Below are 15,431 nucleotides of genomic sequence, written 5' to 3'. Positions count from 1 at the left end.
TCTTCCAGACTACATGAAGATAAGAAATTATACCTTAATGCAAATTGCTATTAAGCAAAGCAAAGCAAAGTTCTTAAAGAACTATAAGCAACTAAAGGTACCTGAAACCAGTCAGACAACATCAGTATACAGTTCAAAGTTAAATCAAAATGAGATAGAGATCAACAGTCAACACAATTAGTTAAATGTGCAATGCACAAGGCTCAAAGCATGTGAGCCAAGCAACCTACAAAACAAACAAGTTAGTCATGATAATCAATCAAGCTCAATCAATTTGTATTGATCTCTTTGGGTATTTGTTGCTTAACCTGAAACAACAAACTTAAACATGAGCAACATGACCACTAGGACAAGCCTAGGGTCAAAAAGAGATAAGAAAGTCAAAACAGCAAGTGACAAGTGTCCAAAATCAAGTTCAAACAATCAAGAAACAAACTCAATTGGTTTCATGTTCATATCAATCATCATCATCATTTCATAAGCAAATTAGGTCAAGGCATGGCATATAGAAGCTCATAGAAGTCAACAGCAAGACTTAACTCAAAACCAATCATAAACATTTCAATAAATCATCAAATAATTCATGATCAATCATCATCCATAACATGATAAGCATATCAAATTTCAGCTCATTTGGATAAAGGGAAGTAGGTCAATGAAAATCAGAAAGGCAAGGCAAGTTCAAACATGCTCAAAGAAGTCAACCAAACACGCACCAACTTCAATAAATCATAAATCAGTGACAACATATGAGAAATGAATGGGATTAAAACCATGATAAACCTTAAGATGTCTACTAATCACATGTCAAATTTTAAGTTCATCCAATAATGTATGAGAATTTCACAAATCATATGGCATCATGTGTCACAAAAGTCAACATTTTGGTCAAACAGGGGAGAAATTATCAAACAATTAGAAAATGCATTCCAAAATTCCAGAAAAAATCACATGTGAACTAGACATCCATAAGTACATTCATGCAAAAATTCAAACCAATTTGAGTTCAAGAAGCATGGTAATTAAAATCATGAAGTTGCACATCAATGGTGTGACACAAATTGTCACACCCCTATTCAAAAAATCATAAATCACAAACCAGAAATGGTAAATTCACAAACTCTACACCAAAATCAACATGAATGTGTCTAGATTAAGCACAAAAAATTTGGGAAGCAATGGATAAAGTATCATCATTTCACAATTGATTTGGCATAGCATACATAAAATGGACCACATGAACAAACCCTAGCATCTTTTAAAAATCACACGTGCAAAAAATCTGGAAAAAATATCATAAAAAACTAAAGGTCAAGAGGATCAATCCATAAAAAATCCCATGAAATTTGGATAAGAAATGATCAACTTATGAATTTTCTAAGATTGGCCATGCAAATGAAATAAAAATTGCAAAATAAAAATGATTTAATTAAATAATTAAATGGGAATGGCATTGTTGTAAATAAATGGTCCCTTAAGTGAAACGCGGCGTTTCACTTAAGGGAATGCTGCGTTCCTATTGGTCATGGCAATGATACAGTGAATTTTCATGCACAAAACACAATCCAACAGCCAAAAACACGATCAAACAAATCTGGGCAAAGGAATTTTAGGGTTTCTTCAAGCTACAGTGCGCATTCAATCACGATGAAGAACAAATTTCCCAGAAATGGGAATCAAACACATCATTCAAACCAGCAAACAACACACAATCATAATCTGGCCCTATTTTTCCCTAACTCGAGCTACCAACAAAGAAACATGCACAAACATATTGGAATAGCAAACTTCATGGCAGCATAACTCTCAAAATACTTAACCATTTTTCAAACCACAAACATCAATGAACTCAGCATGGAAGGATCTTTCTAAAACATAACATAATTTTGAAAATGGCTAGGGTCGAAAACTTACCAAATCTGAAGCACAGTGGTGATTTGATGGTTGTTTGGTTGTACAAGGCTGAAACTGATGCGCATGAAGGTCCCAGATGATGAATGGAGAATGGACTTTGGCTCAACAATCCTCGAAACAGATCCAATTGAAATCTACCATGGATGAAGCTTCTTCAAAACAGTAGCATGAGATGGCTTTACAGCTGGGGTTTAGGGCTTGCAAAAGCTTCAACAATGTTGTTGGATGATGGAACAAACAACAGGGCACGAGCTTCTTTGAAGGTTTTCAGCAAAAGTTCAAAATGAAGAAGATGAATGTTTGAGAGAAAAATGAGTTTTGATCCGTTTAGAATGTTGTGGCTAGGGCTTTTCAGCAGAAAATGTTGTATATGTACTCTGTTTAGCATTTGTAATCATGGTTAATGAAGTGTTAATTGGAAATTTGGTTAATGAGGTGTTTTTACCAATTGCTAAAAATCAACCAAATTTGCATGGGGTGCATGTACATGCACGAATTTGGGCCTTGGACAAACTCTAAACATGATTTCTGAACAGATGTAATTGGTACAAATCATTGGAAATGTTTAAATTGAAAGTCCATTTTTCAACTTCACTCTATTTAATTCATGCCACTTAAAAAATGCCATTTTGCTTGGAAGATTTTTGGTGGATTGTGATGAAAGATTTGGATAGATCACATCAAATAGGACTTGTAGCAAAAAACCCCACCCAATTTGGCCAAATGGTTTGGAAGATATGCCACTTTGAAGTTCAAAAATTCTTGAGAATGATTTGATCATAACTGGCCAACCATACATAAGAAATGAGTTTTCTTGGACTTTTTGGAAATGGGAGAACAAGATCTTCAACTTTCATGTTGGGAAAAAATTCATTTGAAGCTTGTATGATGATGTAATCTTGAGGATCAAGACTTTCCATTTTTGGCAAATTCCAATTACAGGTCAACTTTCTATTTTTGGAAATTTCTTGTTTGAGTTCAAATTCTTCAATCTTGACCTTTTAAATGTTGAATGAGACTTGTATGGACATGAATGAACCCTTTCAAACCATCTCCCACCTTGAAATCCATAAAATCAGGCACAGTTGACCACAGTTGACCATAGTGGACTTTCTAGGGTTTCTGGTGAACTGAACACTGACTGATGACTTCTGAGCATCCAAACCTTGACCAAAACACTCCCAAAGGATCCCTAGGTCATGTGAACATGTTGGACCAACCCTAGGGCCTTGGCTCAATGAAAATTGCACTTGCTTGCTTGATGGACTGATCTCCTGACCAATTTGACCTAATTCCTGTCAGAGGACTTGCACTTGGGCAAAGGACAATGCAATGCTATGCAGTGGACTATGTTAATGTTATGACCTAATATGAGAATGTATGTACAAAAGGTAGGTGCAAATTTGAGGTGCTACAGCGTCACACCTTTGCATCATCAGATTCCACCAAGTCTTCCCCAAGACAAGACAAGTGCAACCTAATCTGCACCAATGCATGCCAACACTACCACCTAGCCTGCACCTATTCTGCAAGATTCCCACGCATGCCTCACACGTGTCACACCTTTGCATCATGAGATTCCACCAAGTCTTCCCCAAGACAAGACAAGTGCAACCTAATCTGCACCAATGCATGCCAACACTACCACCTAGCCTGCACCTATTCTGCAAGATTCCCACGCATGCCTCACACGTGTCACACCTTTGCATCATCAGATTCCCACAAGTCTTCCCCAAGACAAGACAAGTGCAACCTAATCTGCACCAATGCATGCCAACACTACCACCTAGCCTGCACCTATTCTGCAAGATTCCCACGCATGCCTCACACGTGTCACACCTTTGCATCATCAGATTCCACCAAGTCTTCCCCAAGACAAGACAAGTGCAACCTAATCTGCACCAATGCATGCCAACACTACCACCTAGCCTGCACCTATTCTGCAAGATTGCCACACATGCCTCACACGTGTCACACCTTTGCATCATCAGATTCCCACCTAGCTACAAGATTCCCACGCATGCCTTACACTTGTGACATTTTTGCATATTCAATCTACTTGAAAATGAGTATAAATAGAAGGTCATTCTTGCAAGTTTTCATCAACCACTAACACTTTTATTCAGAGAACTTCGGCGAAACTTCTCATCCACCAAGCTTCGTTCTACATTGCAGTCATGTGTCTTCTTACCATGGGCCAAGAACACAGAGGCACTAGGGCAAACATTGCCTCATTCGTAAGTTTTTCTTGAACATTGCCTCTTTCGTATGTTTGTAATTTGTTTTTTAAAAGTCCAATCTAATGATTGTTTATATTGTTTGTTTTTAAAGGATCCCAAGAAATTTCGTCAACGTTCACACCCTATGCCTTATCCAGACCCATGGTGCGTACCTTACATAGAGCGTGCGGGTTTCGGTCATGTTATGCATGTCGTAAATGCCACAATTGATGTCAGATTTATTCTTGCTCTGTGTGAACGTTGGAGACCAGAAACACACACTTTTCACCTACCAACTGGTGAATGTACCGTCACACTAGAAGACGTGTACATGATTTTGGGTCTTAGAATAGATGGTAAGCCTGTGACTGGAAATGTTCAACAGCCCAACCAAATATGTGTTCAAATGTTGGGGGTAGATCTGGTCGAGGGTGAGGGGTCTGCAAAAGCTAGGGGTCAGGGTATTAAACTATCCAGCCTCCAATTGTACCACGACTCCATAACTTTGACTGAGGATTCGTCCGAACAAGAAAAAGTCATAAAAACCCGGGTTTACATTATGTTATTGTTTGGGAACTTGCTATTTCCCGAAGGGACGGGAAATAGCATAAACTTTATGTACTTGAGTTTGCTCGAGGACATTGATAGAATAAGCACGTATAGTTGGGGTTCTGCTGTACTGGCATTCCTATATAGCTCTTTGTGTAAAAATGCACAAAATGAGCACTATACATTTTCTGGATGTGCTTTTTTGCCCCAAACATGGGGGTGGTGGAGATTGCCGAGGCTAGCCCCAGAAAATCCTAACGTCTACTCCTTCCCCTATGCAACTAGGTAAATTTATGATGTTATTTCATTTTGTATATTTATTCTATAAATATTTGTAAATAATATTATTTATCTTTTTTTGTTTAGGTTCATTACAACCGGACTGGATTACAGTCTTACCCCCAAAAATAAAATTATATTTTATCGCCAACTCTTGGATCGTCTCCGAGCACAAGATGTATTACCACTAAATCACTCATCTTCTAACTGATTTATTAATATCATGCATTCTCAATAAATAACATATTTGCTTTTTTCTTTGCAGTTTATTTGGAGGCCATATTTGGGATTGGAACATCAACCCAACCCCGAAGATGCAGCTGTTTGGACAGCAAAAACGGCCATAATGCGGTTCACCACTGTGGAGATGCACCAAAGTGACCGTGTCAAGCTGCAATTCGGAATGCATCAAGAAATCCCAGGCCCCCCTATGTCTTTGGAACCTTGGCATCTAAAAAAAGTCAGCCACCAGTGGTATGCCCAACATTGGAAGGAATTTGCTAAGGAGTTTCGTAAAATGTGGAAAGACCGTGCCCACTATGTTCTACAATTTCCGGTGGCGCCCAACGAAATGAAGCCGACAAGGGAATATGTGGATTGGTATAGAGCAAATACAAATCCAGAAATGATTGTGTCTGACCCGTTCTATTTGGACGATCCCTGGATGCAACAACCATACTTCCAACAACAACAACCACCACAATATTCCCAACAACAACAACCACCACAGTATTACCAACAACAACCACCACCATATTACCAACAACAACCACCACCACCTTATTACCAACAACAGCCACCACCACCGTATTACCAACAACAACCACCTCAACACATGTCCACCCCCTAACCAAATCAACAATACATACCACAAACTCAACCCCAATACCATGAAGATTACCAACACCAACCTCAACATTCCCACCACCATCAACAGTCCCAACACCTACCACAATATCAGTCTCCCCCACATCCACCAATCCCAACACTTCCATCACGACAATGTCCCGAGCTCTTCCAGTCCTCCACCTAGCCCCGACACGGGTATACAAGAGGATTACCAACAAGACTACTACACACCACAACAAACATTGTTCTTTGGCCAACCCGATTCAACCCTAAACTACCAAATACCACATTGCGAGGGCGCACCCAACAGTAGTCAGATTGTCCCACCGAGACAAAGCTTTGAGGGCGCAGAGGGGACCCGTCTTTCCTACAGCACTGAAGGGACTTCGACCCAACCACAACGGCAAACAGCAAGGGGACGCGTTAGGACTAGGGGTGGTAATAGGGAAGCACCACCACCACGTGAACCGTCTAGGCGAGTAATTAGACCTTCCCCGTGCGGATCGTACCAGGGACCGCATCATATGTAATAATGCATTTTAATCATATCTTTATAATATTTGTCTTGTGTATTATTTTAATATAAATATATTGTTTAATCTATACAAAATATTATTTATTTACATGTATTAAATTGAATTAGAATTTCCAAAAATTTATAAATACTATTAATTACTTATAAATTAAATTAATATATATATAAATTAATATATATATATATATATATATATATATATATATATATATATATATATATATATATATTGTAAATTATATAAATTATTATAATTTATAATAAATATAAACTATTAAATTAAAACTATTTTTTTTTAAAAAAAACATATTAAATATTTAAAAAAAAAATCATTTTAAGGGTAGGCGCCACTCCTAGTGGCGACTTGCCCTACCCCTTAAGGGTAGGCGCCAACTAGGGTGGCGCCTTAGTTCATTTTAGGGCCAAAAATGACCATTTTTGGAATTTTTTTTAAATTTTAGTTATTTTTGAATTTTTTTTAAAAAAATTGGATAATTAAAAAAAATATTCACATTACACAGCCAATTATTATTAGACACGCTTAAATTTAAATTGCAGAAAGCTTTTGAATTACTTTTTGATGCGCAGATATTATGAACATATGGAATTTGATAAATTGATCAAATCATGGTAATTTTTTTTTTACAACAATTTTGTGATAGAATTTGGTGTTTTGGTAATGTGATTAGTTTTTTAAGAGAACGATTTGATAAATAAACAAAATGGAGATACATGGAAACTGCTATTACGATTTCAATTGGAAGTTAGTATTTCAATTTGAAGTTAAGGTTAGTTTTTCTTTTGCAATATAATTATTTTGTACAACAATTCAAATATAAAATGAAAGGTGAAGTTAATTTTTATTTAGGTAATTTCTGAATAGTTTTAAAGGGCAAAAGAGGGAAAAAAATAGACTACCCAAAAGAATGTTTTGTCTTTATATACTGTTATAGGTTTTATGATCTACAATCTTTTGTTATTTAGTTTGTAAAAAATGAGTTAATCGTAATTTTAATGAAAGTGTATAAATTATTGTGAGGTAATTAAGACTTGTGTATTATTGACAATTATTATTAGTGGACGGTTAAAATTCATTTAACTGTAATTAGGTAATGGTAAATTCACGCGTTACCATTAGTTTAATTTTGTCTAAGTGTTATAAATACGCATTGTAATAAGTCAATTAAAACGTGAATGGAACAATGATTCATTCATTCATTGTCTCTCTCTGCATGATTGTTTACGTGAAAATACTGTTACTTTCATTCGCTCTCATTTCCAAGAACCGATAACAACAACAGTGAATCAATAGAATAGTAAATTTTCATTCCAACAGATTGGCATCAGACAAGACGATCCACAACCACGCACGACGGCGAACATGGCAGAAACATCAAAAACCAGTGATCAAATTCATGCGAAACTTCCAATCTTTGACGACAGCAATTATGAAAGATGGACAGTGCAAATGAAGGTTGTCTTTAGGTATCAGGGTGTTCTAGATGTCATTCGTAGTGGAGTGACACCGCTTGACGAAACACCAACGGAGGCGGCGAGGGAAACTCGCCGTGAACAAATGAAGAAAGACGACAAGGCGATATACTTCCTCCATCAATGTGTAGATTCGAATTTCTTGGAAAAGATAATTGAATATGAGACGGCCAAAGAAGCTTGGGATGTTCTTGCAACCACTTACGCCAGCGATAGACAAACCAAGGAGGTGAAATTGATGGCTTTAAGGCGTCAATTAGGTCAATTGCAAATGGAACCAAATGAGACAGTAGCACAATTCCTGATCAGGTTAACTATACTAACCAACCAGATGAAGAGTTGCGGTAAAGCAGTTACTGGTTCAATGAAGGTTGAAAGGTTATCACGGGTTTAACACCTAAATTTGATAATTTAGTTGTTGCAATTGAACAATCTAAGGACCTAGACACGTCGAAATTGGAACAATTAATATGTTCTTTAGAAGCTCATGAATTGAAATTGAAGAATAGAGATGGTGTCAAGAAATATGAGAGAGAAACTGAGAAGGCATTGTTTACACAATCTCAGAAAAAAGGAAGTGGTAGTAATGAATCTTGGAAGAGGAAAGGTAAAGGAAAGTGGAAGAGTAACAAGAATGAGGGTGGAGATTCTAAGCAAGAATCTCAGAAGAAATGAGGTGAGAGTGATGGCAAAGGAAAGAAGAAATCCAAGGAACATATTCAATACTATAATTGTAAAAAATGGGGTCACTTTGCAGATGAATGTGTGAATTCTAAGGTGCCTAGGTAGAGAAATGAAGAGACACAGTTAGCTCGTGACTCAGATGAAAAAGTTGTTGCATTAGTGGCAACAATGGATGAAGAGGTGATGATGCTGATGACAGTTACTGAAGGTGGTGGAATAGAATGGTGGTACTTGGATACAGGGTGCTCTAATCAGATGACAAGCCATTTAGAATGGTTTTGTGAAATTGACAAAACTGTGAGAAGGAAGATTAGATTTGGTGATGGTAGCTATGTCATTGCAGAAGGTATTGGAAAGGTAGCCATTAGAAGGGAAGACGGAACAAAAGTAATGGTGAGTGATGTACTTTATGCTCCATAAATGAAGAGTAATTTACTTAGTTTGGGGCAATTACTAGAGAAGGGTTATTCAATGAATATGAAAGGGAATTACATGGAAGTATTTGATAGCAAAGAGAAGGTAGTATTGAAAGTGTCTATGTCAAGAAACAAAACTTTCAAGGTTGGTGTGAATTCTATTGATAAAAAATGTCTAATTGCACAAGTAGATGATATAGAGTGGAAATGACATAAGAGGATGGGACATTTGAACTTCAATAGCTTGAAGATGTTACAGAAGAAGAATATGGTGGTTGGATTACCTCAAATTGAAGAACCGAAGGAGATATGTTGAAAATGTTGTGAGGGAAAGCAACCAAGAAAGTCATATAAGTCTGCAATACCAACTAGAGGAACAATGAAACTTTCTATCATTCATTCAGATGTGTGTGGACCCTTTGAAGTCAAATCCATTGGAGGTAATTCCTATTTTGTGTCCTTCATATATGACTATACTAAGAAGATGTTGATTTATCTTATACAGAAAAAGAGTGAAGTGTTCAGCATTTTTAAACAATTTAAACTGTTAGTGGAAAAACAGTGTGATAGTACATTTAAATTGCTTAGAACTGATGGTGATGGTGAATATACATCACATGAGTTTGAAAATTTCTGTAAAGATGAGGGTATAGTTCATGAAGTAATGGCTCCATATACTCCTCAACACAATGGTACAACGAAGAGAAGAAATAGAACTCTGGTTAATATGGTGAGATGTATGCTAAGAGAAAAAAATCTTCCACATAAGTTCTGCAGTGGTGTGAAACCAAGTGTAAAGCATTTTAGAATGTTTGGCTCACTATGTTACAGGCTTGTGCTTGAACAAAATAGAAGAAAACTTGATTCTAGAGCACAAGCAATGATATTGATAGGCTATCATAGCACTGGTGCATACAAACTATATACTCCAATTCACAAGACGATAGTAGTGAGTAATGATGTGATTGTAGATGAAACTAGATAATGGAATTAGAAGGAATCAACTGAGCAAGCTACCAGTAGTAGAACTATCGTTCAACTTGATAGTGACCAAGTTGACAATGAGGAGTAAGTGAATGTGCCTGAACCAATTGTCCTTAATGATGACAATGTGAACAATGTCAATGAAAAAATGTTGAGAATGATGATAATGACAATGTGGAACAATTGAGAAGATCTAACAGAGTAAGATTCCCATCAGTGAGACTACAAGGTTATGCCATGTACCCTGCAGGCTTGCGTGAAGATGTTACTGATATAATGCACTTGGTTCTCATGGCAGAGTCTGAACCTATAACACTTGATCAAGCACTTTCAAATCCAAAATGGAAGGAATCAATGGTGTATGAATTAAGGTCAATTGAAAAAAATGAAACTTGGCAGATGGTGAATCTACCAAGTAATAAGAGAGCCATTAATGTGAAATGGGTCTACAAGACTAAGATGAGGCCAAATGGTGAGATTGCAAAATATAAAGCTAGGTTGGTTGCAAAGGGTTTCTTGCAACAACCTGGACTTGACTTTAATGAGATATATGCCCAAGTTGCAAGGATTGAGACTGTGAGATTGATAATAGCATTGGCTACTTTGAGAAAATGGAGGTTGAATCAACTTGATGTCAAATATGCATTTCTCAATGGAACATTGGAAGAGGAGGTTTATGTGAAGCAGGCACTTGGCTTTGTGAAGAAAGGTATGGAAAACAAAGTAATGAAGTTGAAGAAGGCTTTGTATGGACTCAAGCAAGCACCATGTGCTTGGAATAAGAAGATTGATACCTCACTGCAGAAGCTAAATTTTACTAAGTGTTCAACTGAACATGGTGTGTATGTAAGATTGAACACAAATGATGACTTGATAATCATTTTCTTGTATGTGGATGGCCTGTTAGTAACAGGGAGCAATGAACAAAAAATAGTGAAGCTCAAGAGACAAATGATGACCGAGTATGAGATGACTGATCTAGGAAAATTGTCTTATTTCCTTGGCATGGAATTTGTGTCATGTGAAAAGGGAATTTTTCTGCTTCATAATAAGTACATTACCGATGTACTCAAGAGGTTTAAAATGCTTGAGTGCAAGCCTGTATCTACACCAGTTGATGCTACTGTGAAATTGCAGAAAAATGCCACTAATGAAGGTGTTGATTCTACATTGTTGAGACAGTTGATTGGCTCACTTAGATATGTTTGTCACTCAAGGCCAGACATAGTCTATGGTGTTGGGGTGGCAAGTAGATACATGGAAGTGCCTAAGAGAACTCACATGGTGGATGCAAAGAGAATACTAAGATATCTCAAGGGCACAATTGATTGGGGAATTCTATTTCCTAGTACAGAGGGACCTGCGACTACTGAGTTAATAGGATACACTGATGCTGATTGGAGTGGAGATACAGAAGACAGGAAGAGTACTTCTGGTTGCATTTTCATGATGGGTAAGGCTCCAATAGCATGGTGTTCGAAGAAGCAAAATGTTGTAGCATTGTCAAGCTGTGAAGCTGAGTATATTGCGGCAGCTTTTGGTGCTAGTCAGACACAGTGGTTACAAATGCTACTACATGAACTGAAAGTGAAGTGTGAAAGTACTATCAGGTTGAAAGTGGATAACAAGTCAGCTATTGATTTAGCAAAACATCCAATTGCTCATGGAAGGAGCAAGTATATAGAGATCAAGTATCATTTCCTTAGAGATCAAGTGGCCAAAGAGAAACTTGCAATAGAACACTGCAGTACAGAAGACCAGTTAGCAGATATGTTAACAAAGGGCTTGAAGACTAGCAAGTTTGAAGATATGAGAAGCAAGATAGGAATGCTAAGCCTTGCAAGTTTGAATTAAGGAAGAGTATTGTGATGTAATCAAAACTTGTGTATTATTGGAAATTATTATTAGAGGACGGTTAAAATTCATTTAACTGTAATTCGGCAATGATAAATTCACGTGCTACCATTAGTTTAATTTTGTCTAAGTGTTATAAATACGCATTGTAATAAGTCAATTAAAAAGTGAGTGGAACAGTGATTCATTCATTGTCTCTCTCTCTACATGATTGTTTACGTGAAAATACTGTTATTTTAAAAAAACGTGAATGGAACAGTGATTCATTCATTCATTATCTCTCTCTCTCTCTATGCATGATTGTTTACGTGAAAATACTGTTACTTTCATTCCCTCTCATTTGCAAGAACTGATAAAAACAACAATGAATCAATAGAATAGTAAATTTTCATTCCAACAGATTGGCATCGGAGTAAGACGATCCGCAGCCACGCACGACGGCGAACATGGCAGAAACTTCAAAAACCAGTGATCAAATTCATGCGAAACTTCCAATCTTTGACGATTGCAATTATGAAAGACGGACGGTGCAAAGGAAGGTTGTCTTTAGGTATCAGGGTGTTCTAGATGTCATTCGTAGTGGAGTGACACCGCTTGATGCAACACCAACGGAGGCGGCGAGGGAAACTCACTGTGAACAGATGAAGAAAGACGACAAGGCGATATACTTCCTCCCTCAATGTGTATATTCGAATGTCTTGGAAAAGATAATTGAATATGAGACAGCCAAAGAAGCTTGGGATGTCCTTGCAACCACTTACGTCGGCGATAGACAAACCAAGAAGGTAAAATTAATGGCTTTAAGGCGTCAATTAGGTCAATTGCAAATGGAAGCAAATGAGACAGTAGCATAATTCGTGATCAGGTTAACTGTACTAACCAACCAGATGAAAAGTTATGGTGAAGCAGTTACTGATTCAATGAAGGTTGAAAGGTTATCACGGGTTTAACACCTAAATTGGATAATTTAGTTGCTGCAATTGAACAATCGAAGGACCTAGACACGTTGAAATTGGAACAATTAATAGGTTCTTTAGAAGCTCACGAATTGAAATTGAAGAATAGAGATGGTGTCAAGAAATATGAGAGAGAAACTGAGAAGGCATTGTATACACAATCTCAGAAAAAAGGAAGTGGTATTAATGAATCTTGGAAGAGGAAAGGTAAAGGAAAGTGGAAGAGTAACAAGAATGAGGGTGGAAATTCAAAGCAAGAATATCAGAAGAAAGGAGGTGAGAGTGATGGCAAGGGAAAGAAGAAATCCAAGGAACATATTCAATACTATAACTTTCAAAAATGGGGTCACTTTGCAGATGAATGTGTGAATTCTAATGTGCCTAGGAAGAGAAATGAAGATGGACAGTTAGCTCGTGACTCAGATGAAAAAGTTGTTGCATTAGTGGCAACAATCGATGAAGAGGTGATGATGCTGATGACAGTTATTGAAGGTGGTGGAATAGAATAGTGGTACTTGGATACAGGGTGCTCTAATCACATGACAAGCCATTTAGAATGGTTTTGTGAAATTGACAAAACTGTGATAAGGAAGATTAGATTTGGTGATGGTAGCTATGTAATTGCAGAAGGTATTGGAAAGGTAGCCATCAGAAGGAAAGACGGAAAAAAGTAATAGTGAGTGATGTACTTTATGTTCCACAAATGAAGAGTAATTTGCTTAGTTTGGGGCAATTACTAGAGAAGGATTATTTAATGAATATGAAAGGGAATTACATGGAAGTATTTGATAGAAAAGAGAAGGTAATGTTGAAAGTGTCTATGTCAAGAAACAGAACTTTCAAGGTTGGTGTGAATTCTATTGATAAAAAATGTCTAACTGCACAAGTAGATGATATAGTGTGGAAATGGCATAAGAGGATGAGACATTTGAATTTCAATGGCTTGAAGATGTTACAGAAGAATAATATGGTGGTTGGATTACCTTAAATTGAAGAACCGAAGGAGATATATGGAAAATGTTGTGATGGAAAGCAACCAAGAAAGTCATATAAGTCTGCAAAACCAACTAGAGGAACAAAGAAGCTTGCTATCATTCATTCAGATGTGTGTGGACCCTTTGAAGTCAAATCCGTTGGAGGTAATTCCTATTTTGTATCATTCAGATATGTGGAAAATGTTATGAGGGAAAGCAACCAAGAAAGTCATATAAGTCTGCAATACCAACTAGAGGAACTAAGAAGCTTGCTATCATTCATTCAGATGTGTGTGAACCCTTTGAAGTTAAATCCATTGGAGGTAATTCCTATTTTGTATCCTTCATAGATGACTATACTAAGAAGATGTGGATCGATCTTATACAGAAAAAGAGTGAAGTGCTCAGCATTTTTAAGCAATTTAAACTGTTAGTGGAAAAATAGTGCGATAGTAAAATTAAATTGCTTAGAACTGATGGTGGTGGTGAATATACATCACATGAGTTTGAAATTTTTTGTAAAGATGAGGGTATAGTTCATGAAGTAATGGCTCCATATACTCCTCAACACAATGGTACATCAGAGAGAAGAAATAGAACTCTGCTTAATATGGTGAAGTGTATGCTAAGAGAAAAAAATCTTCCACATAAGTTCTGGGCAGAAGCAGTATATACAGCTACTCATATACTGAACCGGTGTCCAACCAAGATACTAGAAAGCATCACGCCTGAATAAACATGGAGTGGTGTGAAACTAAGTGTAAAGCATCTTAGAATGTTTGGCTCACTGTGTTACAAGCACGTGTCTGAAGAAAATAGAAGAAAACTTGATTCTAGAGCACAAGCAATGATATTGATAGGCTATCATAGCACTGGTGCATACAAACTATATGATCCAATTCACAAGAAGATAGTAGTGAGTAATGATGTGATTGTAGATGAAACTAGATAATGGAATTGGAAGGAATCAACTGAGCAAGCTACCAGTAGAATAACTATCATTCTACTTGACAGTGACCAAGTTGATAATGATTGTCCTTAATGATGATAATGTGAACAATGTGAAATTATTTATAAATGGTAGGAAAATTTCTTCCATTTAGAAATTGATGACATGATGTCAATGCACGTCATTTAGCAAGAAAAACCGGACAAACCGAATAAAAAATGAGCAAGTTAGAAGCAAAAGTGTGAAAAAAGCATGCGTCATGCCCTAAATTTTTTCCGCTTGTTTTTATTATCTTTTTGTTTTAAAAAAAGAAAAAAAAGAAAAAATGCAAGTCAATTTTTTTGGTAGTTAGACAAAGATGTCAAATGCTAAGTCCCAGGTTCGAACCCCATTGCATATCTTTTTATTCGTTATTTGAGATATTTTTATTTTTAGCTTTTTAAAATGAGTATGTAAAGACAAAGTGTCATACAACATACGATATCAAGTTTCAATGATGACAAAAGACCATCATGCACATCTACGAACAAATGCAACACATTACCCACCATATCCTTTTCCACGTTATTCTAAATCTACTATAATCATTAAAAACATGTAGACAAAGTGTGATCATGACTAAATACATAAAGAATCACTAATCACAGTTTCTTTGCAGATTTGAAGGCTTTGAGTCGACCATAGGGGTCAGCTCAAAGCTCACGGGTCGGCGCAAAGGCTCTGCACAAACTAGAAGGGGTCAGCGCAAAATCACTTGCGTCGACGCATAGGGTCGGCG

General features: G+C 36.8%; 2 protein-coding genes across 2 annotated transcripts; both read left to right on the top strand.

Moving 5' to 3' along the window:
- Positions 1–7,726: 7,726 nt before the first annotated feature.
- On the top strand, positions 7,727–8,511 carry LOC127130568 (uncharacterized). The gene is made up of 2 exons (XM_051059551.1): positions 7,727–8,224; positions 8,275–8,511. Exons 1-2 carry the CDS (start codon positions 7,727–7,729, stop codon positions 8,509–8,511), a joined length of 735 nt encoding a protein of 244 aa, XP_050915508.1.
- Positions 8,512–12,220: 3,709 nt separating this feature from the next.
- Positions 12,221–13,239, top strand: LOC127130566 (uncharacterized). Its single transcript, XM_051059550.1, has 2 exons — positions 12,221–12,559; positions 12,709–13,239. Exons 1-2 carry the CDS (start codon positions 12,221–12,223, stop codon positions 13,237–13,239), a joined length of 870 nt encoding a protein of 289 aa, XP_050915507.1.
- The last annotated feature ends 2,192 nt before the right edge of the window (positions 13,240–15,431 follow it).

Source organism: Lathyrus oleraceus, chromosome 3 (assembly GCF_024323335.1).
Source record: "Lathyrus oleraceus cultivar Zhongwan6 chromosome 3, CAAS_Psat_ZW6_1.0, whole genome shotgun sequence".
Taxonomy (NCBI): Eukaryota; Viridiplantae; Streptophyta; class Magnoliopsida; order Fabales; family Fabaceae; genus Lathyrus; species Lathyrus oleraceus.
Note: the sequence above shows the minus strand (reverse complement) of the source record. Positions and strands in the feature narration are given on the sequence as shown.

Excerpts from the sequence above, each read along its gene's own strand:
- LOC127130568 (XM_051059551.1), top strand. The coding sequence starts at position 7,727 with ATGGCAGAAACATCAAAAACCAGTGATCAAATTCATGCGAAACTTCCA. Across the intron at positions 8,225-8,274 it reads AGGTTGAAAGGTTATCACGG|GACCTAGACACGTCGAAATT; the intron begins GTTTAACACCTA and ends GAACAATCTAAG.
- LOC127130566 (XM_051059550.1), top strand. The coding sequence starts at position 12,221 with ATGGCAGAAACTTCAAAAACCAGTGATCAAATTCATGCGAAACTTCCA. Across the intron at positions 12,560-12,708 it reads GCGATAGACAAACCAAGAAG|GTTATCACGGGTTTAACACC; the intron begins GTAAAATTAATG and ends GAAGGTTGAAAG.